Source organism: Daphnia carinata, chromosome 7, assembly GCF_022539665.2.
Source record: "Daphnia carinata strain CSIRO-1 chromosome 7, CSIRO_AGI_Dcar_HiC_V3, whole genome shotgun sequence".
Lineage (NCBI taxonomy): Eukaryota > Metazoa > Arthropoda > Branchiopoda > Diplostraca > Daphniidae > Daphnia > Daphnia carinata.
The window spans coordinates 5,799,865-5,823,326 of NC_081337.1; the positions used below are offsets into that span (position 1 = coordinate 5,799,865).

The 23,462-nt window shown below is 40.9% G+C and overlaps 2 protein-coding genes across 2 annotated transcripts; one reads left to right on the forward strand and one right to left on the reverse strand.

The window, feature by feature from the left end:
• The first annotated feature begins 540 nt into the window (after positions 1–540).
• LOC130699274 (uncharacterized) lies at positions 541–2,174 on the forward strand. The gene has a single exon (XM_057521606.1). The coding sequence runs from the start codon at positions 701–703 to the stop codon at positions 1,817–1,819; it is 1,119 nt and encodes a 372-aa protein (XP_057377589.1). The 5' UTR covers positions 541–700; the 3' UTR covers positions 1,820–2,174.
• Positions 2,175–20,634: 18,460 nt separating this feature from the next.
• On the reverse strand, positions 20,635–22,782 carry LOC130699278 (achaete-scute homolog 1-like). The gene is given in 3 exon segments (XM_057521610.2): positions 20,635–20,778; positions 21,619–22,377; positions 22,379–22,782. Coding segments are annotated over 2 exon segments (861 nt in total). The 5' UTR covers positions 22,496–22,782; the 3' UTR covers positions 20,635–20,778; positions 21,619–21,633.
• Positions 22,783–23,462: the final 680 nt, after the last annotated feature.

The following is a 23,462-nucleotide window of genomic DNA, read 5'->3' on the forward strand; positions in this document are numbered from 1 at the left end:
TCAAAAGTTGAAAGAAAAGGGATATAAATATACGATTTTCTTTTGATAGATTATATAATCCATGGCAAAGTTTTCAACTTTGAAAATTCAAAGTACAGAGGGGGGGGGGGGTGCTCAAGGGGGAGGATACCTTATCGTTATTGAAAAGTGGAGGGGGGAACGATAGTGAAATGGATGGAATAGCGCCGCAATTCAACACACAAAAAGCTCTGAAATGAAAATGGAACTGAATACGATCCGGAGGAGCGCGGGCCTACAACATGGAGCTCCATGGATGGCGGAATGTTTCACGCACACACATATGGGATGCAAAATCGAAAAAAAAAATAAAAGGAAAGAGGAAGATACAGAGAGGTTGGGTAGATGGAGGGGGGATTTCGATAGCGACGCCTATGGACGCCTTGTCCCCCCCCTTATTTGCCATTGTGCATGGAGAGAGTGGATGATAGGAAAGCGAAAAAAAAAAAAAGAGGGAGGGGTTGCCCAACGGTTTCCATCCGACGACCGTTTTTGTATTGCGGCACAGAACGTCATTCGATCGCAGCGGAATCGGTCGCGCGCGCGCGCTTTGCCATCTCCGATTTCCGTTTTCACATTTTTTTTTCCCTCTTCTTCTCCTCGAAGAAACCGAAAGGACAAGTTTTGTTTTCATCCCTCAACGACGTCGAGTGTTTATTGTTTTCTTTTCAATTCGGCTGCCATGAGTCAATCAAGCAAATTCAACATTCTGCAACCTTCTTTCGGCCACGCCAACAACCGCTTAATTCCGCATCAACAATCGAATTCTGTCGACAATCTGAAAGCCGAAGCTTCGCCACTTCAGCGCTCCACCGTCCGCAAGAGTTTCAAGCGCAAACTACCGCAGCAAAATTTGCCTGTCCGCGATACCAAAGCGGAATGCAAATCGCCTGTTTCAACCCAACAGCCATCCTCTTCGTTCGATGTTGGGTCATGCGCAGGACGGGTGGGCACGAAAAATAGTTTGGGGCCGGATCCGCCAGCTTCCGTAGCCCGTCGCAATGCCCGAGAACGCAACCGCGTTAAGCAAGTCAACACGGGTTTCGCCGTGCTGCGCCAACACATTCCCGTCCTGTGCGGCTCGGTTATCGTCTACGGAGGATCGCCGCAATGTTCCGAATCGTCTTCGTCGTCATCTTCGTCTTCTTCCTCGTCTTCCGTTTCATCGCCTCCGGCCAGCGGTCGATGCAAGAAGAACAAGATGAGCAAAGTGGAGACTTTGCGCTGCGCCGTCGAGTACATCCGCAATTTGGAGAAGCTCCTGGCAACGGGCGGTGATGCGGAAGCGGAACAAGATCAGTTGGCCATCAAAGAGGAGCCTTTGGATTGTTTATCGTACGAGCTGGATGTTGCCGTCGGATCACCGTCGATACAAGAATCGCGCGAAAATATTTCGCCTTTTGAAATAGCTGGACTCTCGACATCCGCCAATGATTTGTCGGGTTTCTACGATTCGAGCTCTTCGCCGGAATCGCAAAGCCCCGACGTTCATCAACACTCACAAAATCAGCGGTTTCTTTTCCCTTTTTTGATGGACACGTCGCCGACCACCCTGCCACCCAACGGCGAACAAAAACGAATCAAAATGGAGCCAGATTCGGATGCTGCTGCCATGTTCAAACAAGAACTGTTGCGCTCTCTTTCCTGCTGGAACAGATCAGATCAAGAGCAGCAACCATTGCCGGAGCTGCTGCTGGATCATGCAGGGCAATCGGAGCAGCAACACAATTCGGCCATGCAAAACATATCGGATCATAGCCTGCTCGAATCGCTCAACAGCTGGTGGGGTTCCAGTCTCTAGGAAAGATCCCTGTCCCCCACCCGTACCTTCTTTTTTTTTTTTACTGCTTTCATCCGCTAATTCGTCCATCCATACGTTTCATCTTATCCTTTTTCGAAGATGAATAAGACAGCGCGCCCCCTTGGCTGGTCTTCTGTTCTTTCATGTTGTTGTACATAAATCGCATCACGGTCGCTCAAATCTGGTCCCGCACATCGATTTTTTTCAATCGGAGCAATGAAAATCTCTCGAGAACCATTACACGTTGTATCATATTACTTGCGCACGCTGACTTATCCATTGATCATTTTTTATACGTATTTCTTTTTTGAATTTTTACACAAATACATTTGTTTTTTTAAACAATAACAAAAGGTTGAAAGGCATTCGCGCCCTTTCGTATTTCGAATTTTGTCTTTTAACCGACGACAGGACGCGCTAACTTAATCATTTCTAGCTTTTTTTAACGGCACTTTCTTATGAAATGTTGCCTTACGTATTGTTGAGTTTTCTTTTTCTTTGGTTATTCTTAAAATATTGACGTTCTTTTTGGTGCTTTGTTGAGAGAGACATTCTTCTTTCGCGCGCCACACACTCGTTTTTGGAATCCTTTTTTTTTTTCCCCATTCTATTCTCTTTTTCATTCACACCATCGCCATTGATAGATTCCTCTTTCCATTTTATATGAAATTTTTATTTTATAAATATACCTATTTTTCCCCCCTTTTAAAATTTTTTTTTTGATCCATGGCGACCAAAGAAGAAGAAAAGGTCCACGTGAAGGGCGGCACGAGAGACTTCTAAGCCCTTGGCTCATAAACTTTGCAGTAGCCCGAAAGATGTAAAGAATCACACTCTTGTCTGTTCCTCCCTTTTTTTTCGTAGCCATGTAAAGCGTTCGGTCTAAAAATAGTTGAAGCCGACACGATCTCCTAGGATTTTTCTCCTCTTTCGAATCAAAAGAGAAAACGAAAAAAAGATTGGGGGGGCTTTCATCACAAAAGATTGTGTTCCAGTCCATACACGCTATAGGCAGAGGGGTATAGAGGTGGGGGTCCCTTTCCTTCGGTGGGGGTAGAATGGGAACCACCCCGAGCAAGGGAAAATTTCTGTTATGCGTGTCCACCACCTTCTGATATAACATTTATATAAATGCACATTTTATTGCACGGATTGCTGTAAACTCTATGGGAAATTGGAGCTGATTGTAGCGAAAATGAACGATATTAAATCGGCCATTTTCACCCCTCGGTTTCGACTGAATTCTTCACCCTACCCCAACTGTTCTAATTGATTAGACACTCGTTGCGTCATAGCGCTGCGGCTTGCAACGGGAAACTCTTGAGGTCAAAAAGTTCTTTGCTCTTGTTTGATCTGATTTCATTTTCGCTATGCGATCGCTTTGTCTATATTAAAACTTGATTCAGTTCGGTTCAATGAACTGGGAAACTTTTGATCTGATTTTTTTTTTTTTTTTTTATTGTTGTTGGGTTCCCTTTTTAAATTGAATACTGCATTATATTTTCTTGAGTTTTGAGCTGATGTTAGTTCAATCGTACGTAACTCAAACTACATTGATCCGCTCATCAATATTCAGTTGTGTTGGTCTCTGTCTGTTTCTCTTGAATTATTATTATTATTTTTTAAGTATAGAGGGGGTCTGATGGGGGATATGCCAGCAGATATACAAAGTTTTTACTGGTTTCCTTTTACGGATCGCGGCTGTATATATCTTACATCATCTCTAAAGGAAAGAAAAAAAAATCTATAAAATACAGAACAGGATGAAAGAAAAAAAAAAAAAGGAGGAATCATTGTGAGAATGACAAACTTTCAACTGCTCGAAATTCTGTATTTTTTTTTTTCTTTCTGATTCTGATTTTTTTTTTTTTCATTTCTTCATCCTGTTGCCGGTTAAAAAACATCCATTCAACAAACTTGATGAAGAGTCCAATGGATATGTGTAGCTAGTGTGTAACCCTCGATGAAGGAAAAGGGGGGGATGAAAAAAAAAAAAATAATAAAATGGGGCAACTGTTTGAAAAGGAATCCTGATCTGGATCTAGTTTTTTTTTTTATTTGAAGAAGGGAGAGAATTTACTTTGTACATAAAACTGCACACACACTCGAGGAAAAAAAAATCTTCATTTTCGTTAGGTAACGATAAGGGGAGAAATCTATTTTTCAATAGGGAAAAAAAGGGAGAAAACCAGAGAAAGCCTTACGACAAAAAAAAAAAAAAAAAAAAAAAAAAAAAAAAATTGGGAAAAAAATGTGGGGTGAAGTGTTCCGAATGATATTACATAAGGAGAAAGAAGAAAAATAAAAAGATTAAGGAGAGGTTTCTTGTCCCCTTTGACCCACCGTAACCAGTTTGCCATGTTTCTCACCCACTTCATGCCGAACTCTATTTAAACGACATTATTTTCGTATAAATTATTTCTTGTGAAAAGGGGCAAAAAGACTAACTTGTTGTACGCAACATAACGTTGGTATTGCGATGCTGTAACGTCGAATGCATCGATCTTTTCTTGCCCAAAAAAACCGTTGTGCATATTGAAATTTGTCACATAAAAATTTTGGAAAATGAATTTTTAACTGGCTTATCGCTTGTTAAACAAATAGGGGAACTGCCACACTCCTGAGATCTCTTTCTGTTTTCTCCATTTAAACGTGCTACAAAGGCGTTCCATGCACGAGTCGATTCAATGTCTTAATTTATTTTAGCGACTTGGTGAACAAGTTGAGTCAGCGTCATTTTTGAATACGATCTCCCACGTCACAGTCGGTTCACCGTTAAAAGTCAAGCCGAAGTCGTAATCAGTTGTCACCGTCATCGATCCACCACATGTGACAATGATTGTTCAAGAAAAAGAACAAAAGGCGACACATTTGCCGTGTATTTTGGCCAACGGTAATCATCCGGTGCCAGACTGTCGGGCGCGCTTGATTGCTTTCTACTTACACCCGTCTATTGTGGATTTGTTTTGTGTGGCTTGCATGGCACGGAAGAAAAGTGGGTGTCCGTCATCGACGTGCAAACAAGTGCCGTGTCCAACGGACCGGGACAACTTGGTTATGTGCGGTAGACTTGTTTTTAAGTGTGCGCATCGTCGCCAAAGTTGGTCAATATGACTCTTTTTGATTGTAGACACAAGGTGTCTGGGCTGCCCTGTCTCTTCGTATGCCACTCGTGTCAACCAACTTTACTCTGAAATGGTGGGGAAAACAAAAGACGGTTAGATAACGACAGTGGGTGAGAGGGTGACAAAATTCAAACGTTTCGGCGCAGCTGTCGGACGTTTTAAGGTAGAATTGCGTATCCACGATAAACTGGCGTGAATTTTTGATCATTTTATTCGGCTTCAAGAGGGCTGTGGTGTTGCATTAACTGTATGGACATTTTCTGTTGGGCAATTAAATCAATGAAATGGCTAGTTTTTTTAATCATCACGCTTGGCATAGTAAATAACGATAAGGGGAAATGATATATTTTTTTTAAGTATTTCATCTGTAGATGGTTTTTTTTTACCGAAACGTCTTAATATAACGGTAGTAAGCGCTCTAATATGATCCACGTGCAACACGGCCCGGTTCTAAGCCCGGCCTGAATGCGGTCGTTTATCAAGTTGATGATACAGATCATAGACGAAACAACAAATCTTGATATTTCTATCAATTTAATTTACAATTTTTTTTTCGTTTTTCTTTCCTTTGTAGATGGGGCCTTGTGTCACCTTCATCGCCACAAAAGATCTGACAGTAGAAATGAAGAAGAAAACCCCCCCGCTCTCTACGGTATATGCCACTAGTCTGCGACTGGTTCATCGTGGACCTCACCGAGGATGATGGAGATCGACGCTTCGGTGAGTCCCATGTTTTTTTTTTTTTCGATATTATTGGTTCTCTTTTTTACACGTTGCGTGTATATATACGACTGGAGAATCAAGCGGTGATTCAGCTGGACGTTGTGCCTAGGGGGTAACGGGGCCAAAGGTTATCGTGTACAACCAGAAAACGGGGTAGGCTTATTGGGGTTCGTACGGGGATTTTTTAGTCTTGACGGCTGGCTCGTATTGATGGCATTCATTTCAGTCAAACCTCTTGAATGGCCAGGCTCCCCATATTCAAATTATTGATTCTCTCTAAAAATGGGTATTACACACACACACACACACACACACACAAAAGAAAAGACAATAAAACAACAGCTAGCAAGGACTTTGTCTCTAAAAAAAAAAAAAAAAAAAAAAAAAAAAAAAAAAAACCTTAGCTTTACAGCTGCCCTTTTCAGAAAGGTGGTTAGGCTGATCAATTCTCCGAAACGGTCTGTACAATTCCGGTTTTGTAGAGCCGCATGCCATTTGCCTCTTGATTGAAACGCTCTATTAAATGATTATTATATTATTTTGAATTCAAAATAATATTTAAAGAAAACATTTGCCCGGTGCGAAGCGGGTAAGGGACCCCGTCCAAACGTTTCCGCTTTTTTTCTTCTATGATTGTGTACTTGAGCTGGGCACTAGACGCGTGTCACTTGAAACTCAGGTACGCTACCGATGAGTAGTGCTCAGATAGCCGAAAGTTCCATACAATTCCGTTTACTTCCTTCCTCTTTTTTTTTTTTACTTCCTTTCCTTCCACCATTTTGTTTGTGTTCATTATAGATGTATCCTTTCTTTTTGCCGGCACAGCTTTCGCTCGCTCTTGATGGCTATTATTTCGGCTTAACCTTTTCCTTCCGGCTTCCTGATGGACAGCGGAAACGACGATTAAAAAACCATGTCCATCATCTGCTGCTCTCTCCAAAATATTTTGCTTGCTTTGCTAGTGAGACAGGGCTTTCCATTTCATATCGTGACAGGGGATAAAGAAAACCCCCCTCTCTTTCTATTTATTATTATATTTTCTGTTCCCCCATTTTTTTTGTTTCTGATGGGGGTAACTGTTCCATATTGCGCGAACACGGATGTAGCGGTTCGTGTCCGAGATAATATTGAATGCTGTACGTCATACTTTTTTTTTTTTAAATAGTACAATTCGATCCAGCCGAAAAAAAAGGTAGACGAAACTGACAAGCAATTCATCGCTCTGTTTCCTCTCACCTGGTCCCCCTTTTTTTTTGTTTCTTTTTTGTCAGTTGCCCCCCACCCCCCCACTCGACAATTTTTTAATTGTTTGTGTTTTCTATCTCTTTCATATTTATTAAAATTTTGTTTTGTTTTCGAAAACGAACAAACAAAACGAATATGAAGCGATCAAATTCGACTGAATTCTACGACAAAGAAAGGCTTTTACGCGAACGGACGCCATGGCGCGTCGTATTTGTTTAATGAAGTGACATTATCTCGTGATCTTGTTTGACGTCTCCATATCTTTGGTGCCAGACATACAAAGCCGGTTTGCTTCTTTTTTGTTTCTTTGCTCGTTAGTCCATTAGCAAAGACAAAAGGTGTGTGGGCGCGAGTTTGTTCTCACCTTGCGCTTCCTTATCTTGGAACGATCGACGCGATTGGCCTTTTTTTTTTTTTTTTTTTTTCTTTTAAATGTCTGGCGACTAAAGCGCGTGCGGGACGAACGATGCTGTGTCAATATTTTGCTAATGCGTGGCGCTTTGGGTTCCGGTTCGTGCGGTCGACTGTTTGTCGCGGCGTTTTGTCAGCTGTGTGGCAGTATGAGCCAGTGGCAGACAAGCGGACCACACGGACACCCCTTCGATATTTGATTGTACTGGACTTTTTTTTTTTTTTTGTCGACTGTCGGCTGTATTTGAGATAATAACCACTCAAAAAGAGATTGTAAAAGGGGAATGACGTGCTGGCCATTGCAGCTGCATTTCACAATTTTTTTTTTTTAATCCCGCCCACCCGTAATTTTTATTTCATGATCGTTATTAATTTTTTTTTTCTTTCTTTCGGACGGACCAAATTCCAAAATTCCAAAAATTTATTGAGGTAGAATATTAGAACCCCTTCATTTTTTTTTTTATGATAAAAGAAAAATTCTTCATTGATAGAAAAAGGGCTAAAGGAGCACGCGTGCCGTGGTATTCTTTTTGCGAAGACTTCCGGATACTTGATTACATAATAGAGTAACATTCTTTTCTTATTTCTTTACGTAACATTTTACAATCGGCCAGCATCAGCTCTCCCCCCTTTTTTGTCTCTTCCTTTGTTGTTTACTTTTTAAAGGAAGAGTTTTTTTTTCTTTTTAATGCTGGCATTTTGCCGGGCGGTCCAGCAATTTTAATTTTTTTTTTTTTATTCGGCGGATCGCCACGTCTGATGCGTAACGTAACGCTCGATTGGCTCCGGCTTTTGTTCACCCACTGCAGACTTGTGTACTGGCGCTACTTGTTTGTATCTCATTCTCTTTTGTTTGCTCGTCTCGTAAAAGGTGAAGTTCACTGTTGGCTTCTTACCCGGTTGAAAGAAAGAAAGATGTGTGTCGGTATGTTGTCTGTAGCGTCTTCGTTCATCAGCGCCCGAGTTTAACAAAAACAAGGAAACAGTTGGGGGGCTCCTGGGGGCTCCCGGTTGGTAGCTATTGTTTCCGTCCACCTCGCTTCCATCTTTTTTTTTTGTTTTCTGTTTAGAAAGCAAAAATGAAAAGGACTCCTTCAATAGTCATCTTCATATCAGATAAAGAGAGATGATGATGGCCTTTTATTTTTTGAGGGGAGAAACATTTTTTTGTTTTTGTTTTTCAGTTGTTGTTTTTCATGTTCGTTTTGTTTTGTGTCTGTTTCCTATTTGTTTGCGTTTCCGAGTCTGGGATATTTTTGTTTCAGTTTCGATTACGATCGAAAAAATTGAAAAATGCCAGAAGTTTTGGAACAGGTGAAAAGAAGAGAATTCAATTCGAAAATACCCGAATTGTGTATGACGAAGGGAAAACAATGATAGGACATCCAAACAGCGACTGGAAACGAAAACTGTTGAGATGAGAAGTGACAAGAGATGTCTTCGTCGATAGAAGGACACTTGTCACGTTGAATCACGTAGGCCGTGCAATTGCAGTCACACGGAACGCATGCTCAATTCGAATAGCTGCTTAATAAATTCAGTTGCTTTTGAAGCCGTCTGAGAGGCGGCCACGGCTACTAGCGAGAGACATTTTCCTATGGCACTCTGCGTGTCTCATCGTTCATCAACTAATTAAATTCTATTGCCTTTGCTGTCATTATGTGATTGATGAATAATCGTTTGTTTGCGTGACGAAAGGGGGGTCGCTGGAAATTCTTCAGTAGTCACGCCTGCATTTGATTTTTCTTTTTCTTTTTCTTTGATTTTTCTAATATTCATTAATTCGATTGAAACGAATCCGGGTGTCTGCGTGTGCCAGGTGTGAAAAAAAAAAGATGGGACACGAGCGCCGCTCGTGCTCCCCAAATTCTACGACATTCGATGGTATCGCTTCTATGCTACACATCGCTGCCTCTCTTTTCTTTTTCTCTATGCATTTCTTTTATTTCGAAACCCTAAAAATCAAGTGGCAGTTTTTTTTTTTCAGCTGATTTTCTCTTTAAAACAAGATTTTTTTTTTTAGTTCAAGGGGGTATCCTACTTAATAGCGAGGGTAGAGTTTAAAGAGCTTACTGTAATGCGGAGGAAAGATCGAGAGCAAAGATGAGAACGCTGTATGAGAAGCGGGGCAGCTGATGGCCGTTATCCTATCACTTCGATCGTCATCTAACATTTAAACTGAAAAGCCGGAGAGCGAATATTGGGAAATGCAATGACCTGAATCTTTACTACCTTCACCCACCCCACCCCCCGGTCTTTTTTTTTTTTTTTTTTTGTATGGAAATTGGATTTCGATGGTTTCTTTATTTCTATGCAGCTTTCGTTTTACTTTGCATCTCAATTGAAAAGTTGTTGGCTGTGCGCGCGCCCACCTTAGAAGATTGTCGTTCTGTTCAAGACCCCACCGCGTCTTTTTGGTTCGCCACCTCATTACAAGAAAAGGGTTTTCTTTTTTACACTATGAGAAGATGGAGAGGTGGGGGGGGGAGAAGTAGAAACCGTCGATTACCACTGGTCAAACAAACACTTCTTCTGGGAGATGTGAATTGATGCGACTCAAAGAGATTTATTGATTTTTCTTTACCCCCCTCTTTTTATTGCCTTTTCCTTTTGTCCGTGTTTTTTTTTTCTTTTGGCGAATGACAATGGAACGAGTTTCCTTAACGCAAAGCAACAACAGCAGCCAAACGGTGCTGGCAGATCTTTATCAATTTCATGCTCTTTTACATACAAAACTGTGCGGGGGGATTGCCTAGCGCATGTTTGATGTTTTTTTTTTCTTCTTCGAGGAAAGTCTCGTGTGTGTTTTTGATGGTGGGTTTGGCATTATTAATCTGTCGGCTGACTTTTCCCCGTGTGTTTGCGATGATCATTACTCAAAGTTCGTCATTTTTTTTTTTTTTTTTTGTCCTTGTGTCCCCGGCCGAAATTTGCTTTGCGTTGTTGTTACTGCTGTCAAAGTAAATGGTTTGCGAGGGTAAATACGAATAGCGGAAGAAGGGTCTGTATGGGGTTTTTGTGGACCACAGAAAGAAAAGGAAGAAGGAGAAAAATAGGGAAACGGGACATCCAGCTGACACTTGTGTGAGTGTATCCGGATGTGTGCTTTTGTGTGTTTGCGGATAGATGACTTCTTCTTCCTATTCTCCTTTCGTACACTTTAGGGTGAGAAACTGCGAAAATCTTTGTCATCGCAGTGTCTGTTCTCCAGTTTCTTTCGCTTTTGATATGCTTGACATCGCCTGACTATACATCACAATTGTAACACACATAGAGAAGGAAGAAAAAAAAAAAAAAAAGAAAGATGCATTCTCCCCTGTTTTTTTTTTTTTTTTGTTTTGTTTTTGTTATGTGGCGGAAATCAACAAGAGGCGCGTGTTAAAATTTCTTTTTATTTTTCTTCCGTCATTCCCGAATTGTGTGCTGCGTGTGGATTCGTGCAGAAGGGCCGACATGTGGGGCCCATCGGGTATGGACGAGACAGGTACCAAAAATTACGAAATTCCATCCCTATGGGTCTTTTGTTTTACGGTAGGGAGGTCAAGACAAAATGAAAAACCCATTAAGATCGACAAGTAAAGATATACACGCAGATTCTCTACCTTTATTTTTATTTTTATTTTTTTTCAACAAAAATATTGACACCTTAATTGGATTTGCTTGTTTTGCCAAAACCACAAGGGCCACTTTGTTCTTGAAACATTTCGCGGAAAGTCGGTGGGTTTTTGTTTTTCGTAAAGTGAGAACGAGTCACGTGGTCGCTGTGCTTAACGCGTATTCGTTCCTCTTCGGCCCGCATCTCCAAGTAGTTTTTCGATTATCTTATCGGTCGTTTCTTACATTTAACCGACTACCTATGAAAACTAAACTCGCAAAAAAAAAATAAAAAATAAATAAATAAATAAATAAATAAAATAAAATAAAATAAAATAAAATAAAAACGGGGAAAGTATCTTTTATATTTGTTTTTAAAACATGGCCCACTTTCCACCAAGTCGGGTCGTTGTGATTGCTTTATTAACCTCGAAAATTAGACGTCGTAGTCAGCCGGTCCGATCAGTAACGTTTTTCTTTTTAAAATTCTTTAGAAATGTTCGAATCGTACAATGTCCCTTGTGGACTTTGTCTGATGCCCTTCTTATAACGTCACCTGTCTCTATGTTTTATGTATTCACGTCAACTATCGAATTTGAAAAGAGAAAGAAAAAAAAAATGAATTCTATTTCACTTCGAAATTAAACCAACGAAACATAAAAAATAGAACAATTTTTTTTTTTTTTTTTTTGGGAGGGTCATTATTCAAAGTATGTGTAGGGAAATGTCCAGCAGCAGACTAACGTATTCCACGTAGGACGGCAACGCCAGCCGGTTCATGTGCGTACGGGGCAACGATGAGGAGAAGGGGGGGTGGGGAAGAAGAGGAAGCAAAAGTCTGATGTATATTGTACTTTATTATCTTTTATTTCTATCTGATTATAAGGGCAGGTGGTGTTGCTGGTGGTGGTGGTGGTTTTTGTTGTAAAGAAACGTAACAGCATAAGCAGCAGCCAATAGTAGCCATATAGCCATGGTGGTGGTGGTAGTATGGGTTGTGTGGCGACCTGACCCTGCTGCCCGCGTGCTGGCCCGTGGGCCATCAGCTGCCGACCGGACCTTCGACTACCTAATATCGTCGCCGTCACCACCGAGTGACTGGCCCGTCTGCTGTTACGGCATCCCCTTCTCTCTCTCTCTCTCTCTCTCTCTCTTTCCCCCCTCCTCTCACCCGCTCTACGAGACACACGCCACTGACACAAAACAAAACGAGAAATGAAAAAAAGAAAAGGAAGAAAGAAAGAAGAGAAGCTTTTGTCATCGTTTCATTATCACGATGGCGTGCGGTATATACGGAGACTGTTGTTTCGTCATTGTCGCCCCAACGAAATATGGCCCGTGTTTTTGTTTTTGTTTTTTTTGTTGTTGTCCCTCTCCTGTCAGCCGATTGACGGAACTTTGACGTTCAGATGATATCCCTATCGACTGGTCGTTTCTATAGGCCACCTTTTTGTTTTGTTTTTTTTCTTCAGAATTTTGAAAGGCTCCGTCTACAGATCTATGTGATCTTTTGAAATGGACCCAAGGCTTTTACGATTTTGTCTGAGGCTTTTTTTTTTTTTTTTCAAATATTTTTTCGGAGAAATTTTTAAAGGCAAAAAAATTGTTTGAATTTGAACCGGCGTCGATGTTGCAACGTACGATGCGTAATTTGACAGGTGCCGTTTATATGCAAATAATCTTTAACGTGTTTTGAAACTCTTGATTTTTTCCGACTGACTACGTCGGGAATCGATAGGCTTTTTGATTGATTACGTATGCTAATGATTGGCGTGCGCCATGTAGCCTTCATCGTCCCCTATGATTTTGCTGTTGGCTTGTTAGCGCTGCTACCGTACACTAACGCGGAATCGATAGCTGTTGAGAAGCAATGAAGGAGGCTGCAACTGGCCATCGCGTCATTTTCATTCGGCTCGTTATGGCTGTCAATTTATTATTTTTTTTTTCTTTTTCTTTTTCTTTTGCCAGCGCATCGTCGAAAGTTTTGTGTGTGCGGCAAATCATGCGGGCCGGTAATATCCGACGTAATGGCGCGATTGCTAACTGGTCAGGTGGCGAGATGTTCGCTTGCTACCTCATATTTGTTTTTGTTTTTTTTTTTTACCCAAGAGCGAAACAAAATTTGCCTTGGCCCACGCTTTGCATTTCAAATCAAGGCCACTTTTTGATATGTCGACGATGCGGTCGGCAAAACCCACTGATGTTGCACGATAGTGAAAACGAGACTTGAATGTGAATGTAATCATCCGATCGTTATTTTACAAGTACCGAATTTCAGTTTCCGATTGTTTTTTTTTTGTTTTTTGTTTTGTTTGTTTGTTCGTTTTTTTTTTTTTTTTTTTTTTTTTTTTGTTGGCTTTTCATTTCTTTCAAGGTGAAATTCTCTAGCACCCAGCATCATCACACGGATAAACAGGAGATAGACAATGAAGGGGTTGTTTGTTTGCGTACTATTAAAAAGTATCGATCCATGCAGGTGAAAAGGGTCGGGGTGGCAGGTGAAGGTGGCAGCGTAGGGATGACTCTGTAGACTCGGTAATAAAAATACACAAGGCGAAAGAGTTGAGCGAAGCTGTTGAATGTAATCCATAGAGTAGTTATTATGGAGTCATTCAGAGATATGTCGCCGCTGCCGCCGCGCAACAACCCTCAAACAAACAAAAAACGAAACAAAACAAAACAAAACAAAAAAGCGTTTTAATATACGGGTACCCTCATCGTAATAGGTGTGTGTTAGGAACCGATTCTTGTGTACACCGCGCCAACATTCTGTGGGTTTTTCTCATTTCCTCCCTCTCGTTCTGTTTCAGTTTTTCTTTTTCATTTTTGTCCGTTTTGTTTTTGTATGATTCCTTCTTTCGTGTGTTCAATGCTACAACTGAGGCAACCCCTTTTCGTTTCTTTGCGTCTCCCCAAAAATGGTTACCTGTTGCCCTCATATCAAAACAAACCAAATGCCAAAACAAAAACTGAAAATGTTGATCATTTGCCATCTATTGTTCTTCGATATTTTTTCTTTGGGCTGGGAGGGGGGGGGGGGGATATCGGTAAACCTTGAACAGTCGGCGTGATATCGGATACCCAGCGCTTCTAAAATCTAGGAGAGATTTGGGATTCATTCAGACTTGATAGTTTAGAGTAAACAAGCAACGAGTTTTATTCATTGAGGTTCACTGGAGCGTCTTTTGGGAGGCGGCGGGAAACGAGATAACTATTTTTTTTTTCTTTTCTTTTTACTCTTATCATAACAACACGATTAAAAAGAGAAGAAAGAGAGAAAAAAAAAAGAGGGAAAATATCAGATTAGGATTAATGTGAACATCAGAAGAATTTGAATGAAATAAAAAGTACACGACGCTGTGTGTTTAAAATGTTTGTGTACGTTCGCCTCTCCGTAAAAAATTTTATCCTTTCAAAGAAAATAAACAAACAAGTCATAAAGATGTAGGAGACAGATCAGTCCGCCTGGTTCAACCTATTCATCAAAAATGCACACACACACACGGGTTAGTCTTTTTTTTTTTTTTTTTCTTTTTTCCTTTTTCTTCCAGCGGTTGGGGTCAAACAGAAGCCGCTGCCGGTGCGCCAGTCGCGCGCGCCGCCCAAATGGACAACCAATGGTTGCCGCCTTCTTTTTCTCTCTCTCTCTCTCCCTCCAAATGCATAGGACTAATCAGATGATTATAATAACCGATTCGGTAGAACTTGGGAGAATTAAAAAAAAAAAAAAAACGGTAGGCCTTCTTCTTCTTTTTCCTGTGTGTTCGGATGAAAGAAAGAACCGCTATTCACTTTGCTTGTAATCACATTCATATTTTCCTTGAAAAAAAAAAAAAAGGCTCTCGAAACTCTGGCGTGCGCGCGCGCGCGCTTTGAATATGAATAATAATATAATAAGAGTTTGATGCTCTAGTTCGGTGCGCTCCAATAGAGCGACCAGCAGGCCGGAGCGGCGCGCGGGGTCTTTGCGGTCAGCCCCGATTGACCTAACCCTTTTTCGCTTTCATCCGCTATCTCAACCGTATATCTGTCTACGGTAAATAATGCCATCAATTTTTTTTCTTTGGAACTATAGAAGGGGGGGGGGGCATGTCTATACGCTTTTCCATCTTTTTTTTTCCTTTTCTTTTTTTGAAAACAATTTTTCTGTATTTATTTTTTTAAATCGTGTCACGTGTCCAATGCTTTTAATAGACAAGCGGCCGATTTCTATTGTAAATATCGCGGAGAGAATCACACCACAGGTCTCTCTATTCCAGAATTTTTCTTTCTTTTTTTTTTATTCATTCAAACGAAAGGAAAAACCACAGCTGGAGTGGCCGTAGTTGTACAGCGCATGTTAGAGTACCGTGCATGTTAGGTCAAAATAGGTCGAAAGTTGTTGTGTGTGGTATGAATGAATGCACCGTACGAGAAGAATGGACATGGGCTCTGGGTGTACCGTCTATACGACTAATTACGAGGGACAAGCATGAGGTCAAGGGTATGTGTGACTAGTCCGTTCTTTTTGGCATAAATTCAGGACCATATGGGATGAGAAAGTATTTTGGAACAAAAGTGGGGGGAAAAAAGCGGAAAGAAGGCGTGTGTCGGATGCAGCAAAAATTGCCAACAATAACTAACAATACACTCGGCCTCGTAGTCCACATATTTATAACCAAATAGTATCTTTTTTTTTTTCATATGGCGTACGGGGCGAAGACAATTTCAGAGAGGGTTAACAATGAAGAACACAAGAGTCAGGTCATACTAGGTTGAGGTGGGAAGGGGGGGAGGGGGAAACACCAGATATAGCGACAAACCCCGCCAGCCATCCGCCCACCAGGTGTGTGTTCCGGTACAGCAGCAAAAAGAGCAACAGACACCACTGTCTGTCCTCATGTGTGTGATGCATCTCAACTGAAGAAGAAGAAGAAAAAAACTAGGCTATCTAGGTCACATCCCCTCACTCTTTATTTTTATTATTTTTTTTTTATTATTATTATTATTATTATTGTGATTATTTAAAAGTGTGTGTTGGTGCGCTGCTGACGTTTAATAAGGTCTCGTTCTTGATGCTCGGCAGCTGTTTTCACCCTCGACACCTTTTTACCCCGTCGTTTCATCGAATCGCAGCAGCATGTGTTGTATCAACATAAGGGTTGGGGATTGCTCCGTTTGCTTTCGATGCTCTGTTGTTTTTTTTTTGTTTTTAAAATTTTCCTATGTAAATACCAAGTCCCATCCCAACAAGGACTTTCTGGTTGGAATTCTTCGGCGAATCGTCATCTGTTTTGTTGTTGTAAAGAGTCCTGTTACTGGAATCATGCCATCATCTTTTGTTTGAAGGGTAGGAGGATAGAAGTTGTAATAAGGACCTTACGATGTTATTAATAATAACTGTCTTGAGTCGCGACACGCGTTATGAATGTAAAAAAAAAAAAAAATTGTATGGGCGTCCTGAAAGAGGGAATGAAAATAGTAGCCGAAGCCTGCTGATGTATTTGATGGTTGTCAAGCCGAATTGTGTGTAGGGACTGCATCAATGGGCCACTGCCGCCAGTATCAAAGTCTCGTTTCACGCTATCTTAAATTCTTGGACGACGATTTGAAGAAGAACGGAACAACAGACGAAAAGAAATATGAATGTACATACAGACTTCGTTGTCTTTTCTTGGTCGTAACAAGGAACTTTGGAGCATGCTACACGACTCTTTTGAATGAATGTCTTCCCTATACACATGAATACTATGCGTCTATTGCCTTGTACCAGGAAGAAGAAAAAAAAAAGACCGCTCGCTCCGAATCATTAATCATACTTTCAACTCAGGCTGGGGGAGGGGGGGGGGTGTATAGGATAAGCTACAAAGGTCAAACATCTAACAGAAAAAAAAAAATACATGAGACGGTGAAGCCACTCTTTCTTTTTTTTTTTTTTTTTTGTTGGCCGTCGACTGCGGGTGAGTGTGCGAGATACGACCTTTTCATCCATGATCGGCTTCTCCCCTTTTTCATTCTTTCGGACAAAAAATATTTATGACATCTTTCATGAGCGGCTTGTGTGGACATTGGCGGTGACGTACATCTGTTGCATTTCTTTATAGACATTTAAAAAATAAAAAACCCAAAATGCCGCCCGATTCAGTTTGGTGTCTTGTCGATGGAATTAAAAACATTGAACTTATGGAAATTATTATTATTGGAATTTAATTGTTGCGCTGCGTGTGTCTTTTGAATTACAAAGAGACATGTCGTTCACTTTGAATGCGAAGAAGAACAACGTGTGTCGCCTTGACATTGGTCTACTTTCTTGTTACCACTTTTTATTGCCCTCGTGTTACACAGGACGAAGTAGGAAGTGAAAATCGAGTTTCTTTTATTGTTTCTTTCGCTTTTTTTTTTTTTTTTTTTTAGAGAAGAATGACAACTTGCGCTTGAAAAGTGTCATGTTGTGCGGCTGTGCCGACATCTCATTTTGTGGTAAATGGCCGCGGCACACATTTCCCACCGAATAAGAACCTGTCCTTTTCTCTCCCCCCCCTTTTTTTTCTTTTCGTTTTTATCTTTGTCGCTTTTCTCTTACCGTCTAGAGACAAGTGGAAGCTCAATAACAGTTTTCTTGACCATCTTTTTTGCATTTGCCCTTTATTTTTATTTTTTTTTTTGTTCCTTTTCTTTAACGTCAGCCAACGGTGGAGCAGGTTGCGTGTTGTCTTATTGCAAAACAGGTTTTTTTTTGCCGAGCAATAAACACGTTTTTGGAAGAATGAGGATCGAAGAGGAACACAAAGTGGTTCACAAGTCCGATCGACTGCTGCGTTTCAGGTGTACGAACGATAAATTACCTTGTGCTATTTCGTCATTTGCTATTGGCACTTGGCGAACTGCCGGTAGACCTATTGCGCAAGACATTTGAAGGCGTTTATTATTGGACATCTTTTAAGTGGATTTCTTGTTCCTTTTCTCTTCGAATTTTTGAGCTTTCCCGTGCCGCTTTGGCGAAGTGCGCGAGTTGCAGCTATCACCTGGTCTTTTTTTTTTTTTTTCTTGCCATTTTAATTGAATTGAGTCTCAGTTATTTCAAAATTGTTGTATGCTAAGAGCGTGTTGCTTGAAACTGAATGTCTTTTGGATTCCACATTTCTATGTCATTAAGTAAGTAATATTTCATAAACTTTGAGGGACCCTGATTTAAACCCTCCTTTATAATGAGATGAACAGGGAGGGGGTTTCTCAAAGTCATGTCAAGGAGCCTGAACCTGAATGTTGTCATGGCATTTTGAAACGTGTATTGACCTCACATCTAATTTTCTGACTACGACACCTGTTCGTAAATGGTGAGGCATAGACGAGTGATGGCTGCCGTCTGTAAGTAATGTCTGTGGTCTGTTTGTGTGTGTCTTATTTTTAACCCTGATGGAAACAATTGTTAAAGATTGTCTACACAAGAGGAGAACCAAGTCCTTTGATTGACTTTCCTAGTTGCTGTCTGGAGTAGCTCATTTTCTTCTTTCCAATGTCTGCCTAAGTGATAGTGATTCGTAATATATTCCGAAAGGGTCACTCTATTCGGAAGGTATCGCCTGGCCTGCGTGTTTGGGTCACTGTCTTTTTTTCTTTTTCTTTTTCTTTTTTTTTTTTTTTTTTTTAAACTTAACTTTCCAACGTGAAACTAGAGCCGCTTCTGTTTGTTTGTATACATTTGTTTCCTGTCATAATCCATAATTTTTCGGTGATCAATTTCTTTTTACGCCGAAAGACACAAGATTTTTTTATTAAACTAAAAATCAAATGTTTTCAGTTTTAAACGTCGAGGAAGGCCTTTTGATTGACGAGTTTCCTATCGTCTTATCCTGAATTTTTCTTCCCCTTTAAGTGCTGCGTATAGAAACGCCTGTGGCTGAATTAGTAGAATTCATTCCGAAATGTTTTTAATCTGCCATTTTTTGTTACTGGTGATGATGTTCTCACTCGATTGAAGAACATTTTCGAAAATTCTCCGACATATATGGAAAGCGGCTTTCACCGTGTTTTTACGCTGCAAGTTTCTTTGATTTCTCTTGATGGATTCATCGCTTATCATTTGGTTTTTTTTCTAGCTGGAACAGCTGGGATCTTTTGATTGATTTTTCTCAGGCTGCGACACGGCTGTGAAAGGTCCCTTTTCGATGTATCCTTTTTTTTTTCAAACTTCTATACGGATATTATTTTTTTTCCAATCGGCCTGACTCAGCCCCTCACCTGTCTCATAGAATTATTTCTTCATTTCTAAAAGAGACATTTCCCAAATATGATTAGAGATTCGGGGGTTTTTCTTTTATATGAAATGAAAGGGTAAAATTATTATGGATGTATTGTTTCTTTATGTCAAGGTGTTTGATTCATTTAGCTGATTAAGTCTCATGCGACTTCGTAACAGTCTTCCAGTGCGTATAATATTAACCCTGATATAAAAAAAAAATTATTTGTCTGTAAGATAAGTTCTTTTTTTTTTTTTTTTATCGACCCTAGACGTTACCACGATGACAAGAGTTTCCTGCTTCTCTAGTCGACACTTACGGTCATACCGGTAATATGAAATGATAAGGAAACATGCGGGTCACGGTTGTCACGCGTGTCCAAAAAGATGTTCAAAGTTTTTTTTTTTTTTTTTTTTTTTTTTAATTTCGACTCCTACGCACGGCTCTTTCCTTTAACTTGATGTTGCGAAAGTAAAAACGACACGAGCGATTCATTTTTTTTTTTTTTTTTTTTTTTGCAGTGGTGAATGTATTCATTTGGATAGATTGAAAACACAACTTGGCATCGATGCACAATAAATTTGGAAGGCAAGGTTTCACTCATTTTTTTTTTTTTTTCGTGGATGGGTTTGGGTTCGCAAATCAACGGCACTTTCGGTTTAAAAAAAAATTCATTTATGTACATCATTGATATTTTTTCTATCGAGACGATTAACAGCACACATAGGGAAAAATGGGAAACATTTTTTAAAAGTAATAAAGCCATCAAGCAGGACCTCTGCGTCGATCAAACGGGGAATTCTCGGACTGGCAACAAACTTCCGGATCCGTTTTTTTCATGGACAAAACATTTTTTTTATTTTTATTTTTATTTTTTTATTTTTTTTTTTTTTCCTTTTCTAAACCGAGTTCACTGAGCATCAGGAAAAAGGAGTCGAGATGGATACAGTACAATTTTAGTTTTTTGTTTTTTTTCAAATATAGCACACTATGAGGGGAAAACAATTGGCGTCGACATATCAGTCCATTTTTTTTTTAAACATGAAAGGCACACTGTTGAGAATGAAAGAAAAAAAACGGTTTTAAGAAAGGGCCGGAAGAAGACGTCAATGGAGAAAAAAGGCACGTGTGTACAATATACAAAAATGGAAGAAAGGCATTCAAGAGAGCAATTGGGAAGTCCGGTTTGGGAAAGACACAGGCACTTGATGGCTGGCAAGTTTGATATGCAATCATTCTCATTGGTTTTTCGAATGAATTTCAGGCGACGCCTCCATCCAGTTCGTTGTTTGTTTTTTTCTTTTCTTTTAAAGTTGGTTTTTTTTTACATGATGGAGGGCACTTGGTTTGGTCTCTTTGATAAATGAGAAAGAAAAAAAAAAGGTTTAAAAAAAAAATGCATTACATTTGAAGCCAATTTGTGTTTGTTCTGTCCATCGCTCTTTGGGTCGATCGGCTCGATCCGCCATGATATCAGACAGCAACTCCTGATCGCTTGTTTTCTTTTTACGTATTGCTGCTACTGGTCTCGGTCCCAACAAACGAAGTACCTTTATCACAGTACACTTTTTTGTGTTTGGATTTTTTTTTTTTTTTTTTTCGTTCTTTCTCAAAAGTTCGCCCATTTTCTCCGAGTGGATTTCTGTTGGAAAAAAAAAAAGGAAAACATTAGATACGAAAATCGTGAAAAACATTTTTCACAGCTTAAAAAATATGTATTTTTTTTTTGTCACCCTATTTCTGTTCTTTACTAGATTTTTTTTTCCCCCTTATTTCTTATGGCTAAATCCGATTGAATGCATTGCTGTATACACTGGGCCTTTTTTAAAAAAAAATTTATAGTATTTGAGAAAAAGAAACTTTCGATACATATCTGGCGATGAAAAGAGGCCATTGTGACAATAGATTCTCTCTCTCTTTCACCCTGTACAACAGCAGAAGACCGTCAACCCATGGGGTCCACTACTTGTAGTTCGCATAAAACTCTTAAATCTTTTCTACGGAGGAACTTGTAGAAGAAAAAAAAAAAAAAAAAAGAAAAGAAAAGAAAAGAGGGATAACATGGAAATCCCTTTTCCCAATATAGGTTCCAGCTCTAGGACCAACAACAGTTGGCCACAATTGTGTTTGAAAAAGAGGGATGACCCAATAGGTTCTATGTGACCAGCAACAGTTTTGGGGATGTGGAGAAAATGCGTCACAATTTCCTCCCGCATTGTGCGCGCGTTATATTTATATATCGCGCTGGATAAATACAAAAGTAAAAGTCTGAAGCTACCCAATGTCAATAGGAAATAGAGAAACACACCTCTTCTTTTCTTTACTTCCTGGATATCGGTACGGTAGGGAAATAAAAAAAAAAAAAAAAAAAAAAGCTACGAATGCTGAGACATCGGTCACCAACGTTTTGTGGACGGAGACAGGAGGACGTTTTCGGTTGCAACAACAACTAAAAAATCAAATAGGAAAAGCGGAAATTTACCTGTGCGAATTGTTTTTATTGACTCTGCTGCCACCAGGAAATGGCGTCGAGCAACTCGTCCTCGTTGGGCGCATCGACGCCTTCTGCGGTAAAGTCGGGCGCGTCGTAGACGTCGTAGAGATCGTTGGTGACACCGTTGTTGTTGTTGCCACCGCAGCCGCCCCATTGGGACGAGGCGGTGAAGTAGGAGTGTTCGGACCCGTAGCAGGATGGCGTAGGTGATGAGGCGTCGCTGTAGTTAGATGGTGACAGTGACGTGCCCATGGAAGGCTGATGGACTCCGTAGGTGAAGCTCTTGGTCTGAAGGTGAGCGGGCGGCGACATGTTTTCGGACGAGGAGCAGGCGCTGGACGAAACGGAGGAAACCGAGTCACTGCAGCCGTCCGAGTCGAGCATCTCTTGAAGGCTGCGGATGTATTCGACGGCGCATCGCAGCGTGTCCACCTTGCTGACCTTGCGGCTTTTGCTGCCTCCGCTGGACGACCGTCCGCTGTCGCTTCCGCTCGCCTCGCAGAAGGAAGTCGGGATGTGTTGGCGAAGGACGGCGAAACCCATGTTGACCTGCTTGACGCGGTTGCGCTCGCGAGCGTTGCGGCGCGCTACAGAGGCTGGCGGCGCCGGCGGAAGAACATAGCCGAGGCTGTTGAATTGGATGCGCTTCTTGGCGGAGCTACCAGCCGAAACGCCAGCCATCGCGGGCTGGATGGGCCGCTTGGTGCCAGCGCTCGATTTGATGGGTGTTAAATTGTTGTTGTTGTTGTTGTTGTTGTTGTTGGTGGTGGTGGTTGAATTGCATCTGCACGGCCGGCGATGAATTCATGGGCGAGTACGTCATCGGTGGCGGGGACATCTTCTGTGGGCTGCTGTTCATCATCATTTTTTTTTTCTTCTAGAGAACGAAGGTTAGCAGTTTGTGCTCACTTTGAGAAAAAAAAAAAGAAATCCTGTGAAAGGAAACGCACTGAATTGTTTTCTGACTCGTGCCGAAAGGAGTTTAGAAAACTTTGGGGATTGAATCGGAACGAGTTGTTTTTGAAAAAAAAAAGGCGGTTGTTTTGGCTAGGCAATAAGCACTGAGGAAAAAAAAATCGAACAAGTTAATCGTGGGAGAGACGTGGGAAAGGAACAATCCGTTCAGCTCGGGAGCTTCGTCCCGAATGACTGTTTTCCAGCCACAACTGCTTGCTCTTGTACCCTCCGCTCTTGCTTGCTCACCGGTCTCCCTCACAACAACACTGAAATTGGGCGGAGCTTAGACATTTCTTTTTTCTTTTCTTTTGTAGTAACCCTGCTCTTTCGCTTCCTGACAATGAACCCTATAGCCTCGGGAAAGATAAGCGTGTATTTCTTTTTTTTTTTTCTCCCTCCCGTCGTTTGCCCTCCTCCTCCTCCTTTTCTTCCACCCCCAACGCACCCTCCACCCAACTAACCCCACCCGAACGTAAACTCCCCCAAAAAACTGTGCAGGGAGCCGAAAGCAGCAGGGAGTGCTGGGCATGTCGAGAAAGAGAACGGCGCGCGATTCAAGCAACTGCTAGCGCGTCGCGTGTGTGTGTGGATTCTTCGGCGCGTGTCCACTTTTTTTTTTTTCTTTATATCTTCCTATCTCTTATTTCCTTCTGAAACTTGTTTCTTTTTTTCTTTTTTTCTTGGGCATAGGTTCAAAAATAGGAAGAAATCAACAACAGAAAAACAGTAACTTTTCTTTTGAAAGAATGCTAGGCTCTCCCCTTCTATTCGTTTTTCCTTTTTAAAATTTCCCTCACTATTGAAACAAAAACCTGTTCGAAAACCGGTTTCATTCGATTATCCATTCTCGCCGTCTAATGTTTTATCATCAGAAA

Coding starts and splice junctions, on each gene's coding strand:
- LOC130699274 (XM_057521606.1), top strand. CDS start 701: ATGAGTCAATCAAGCAAATTCAACATTCTGCAACCTTCTTTCGGCCAC.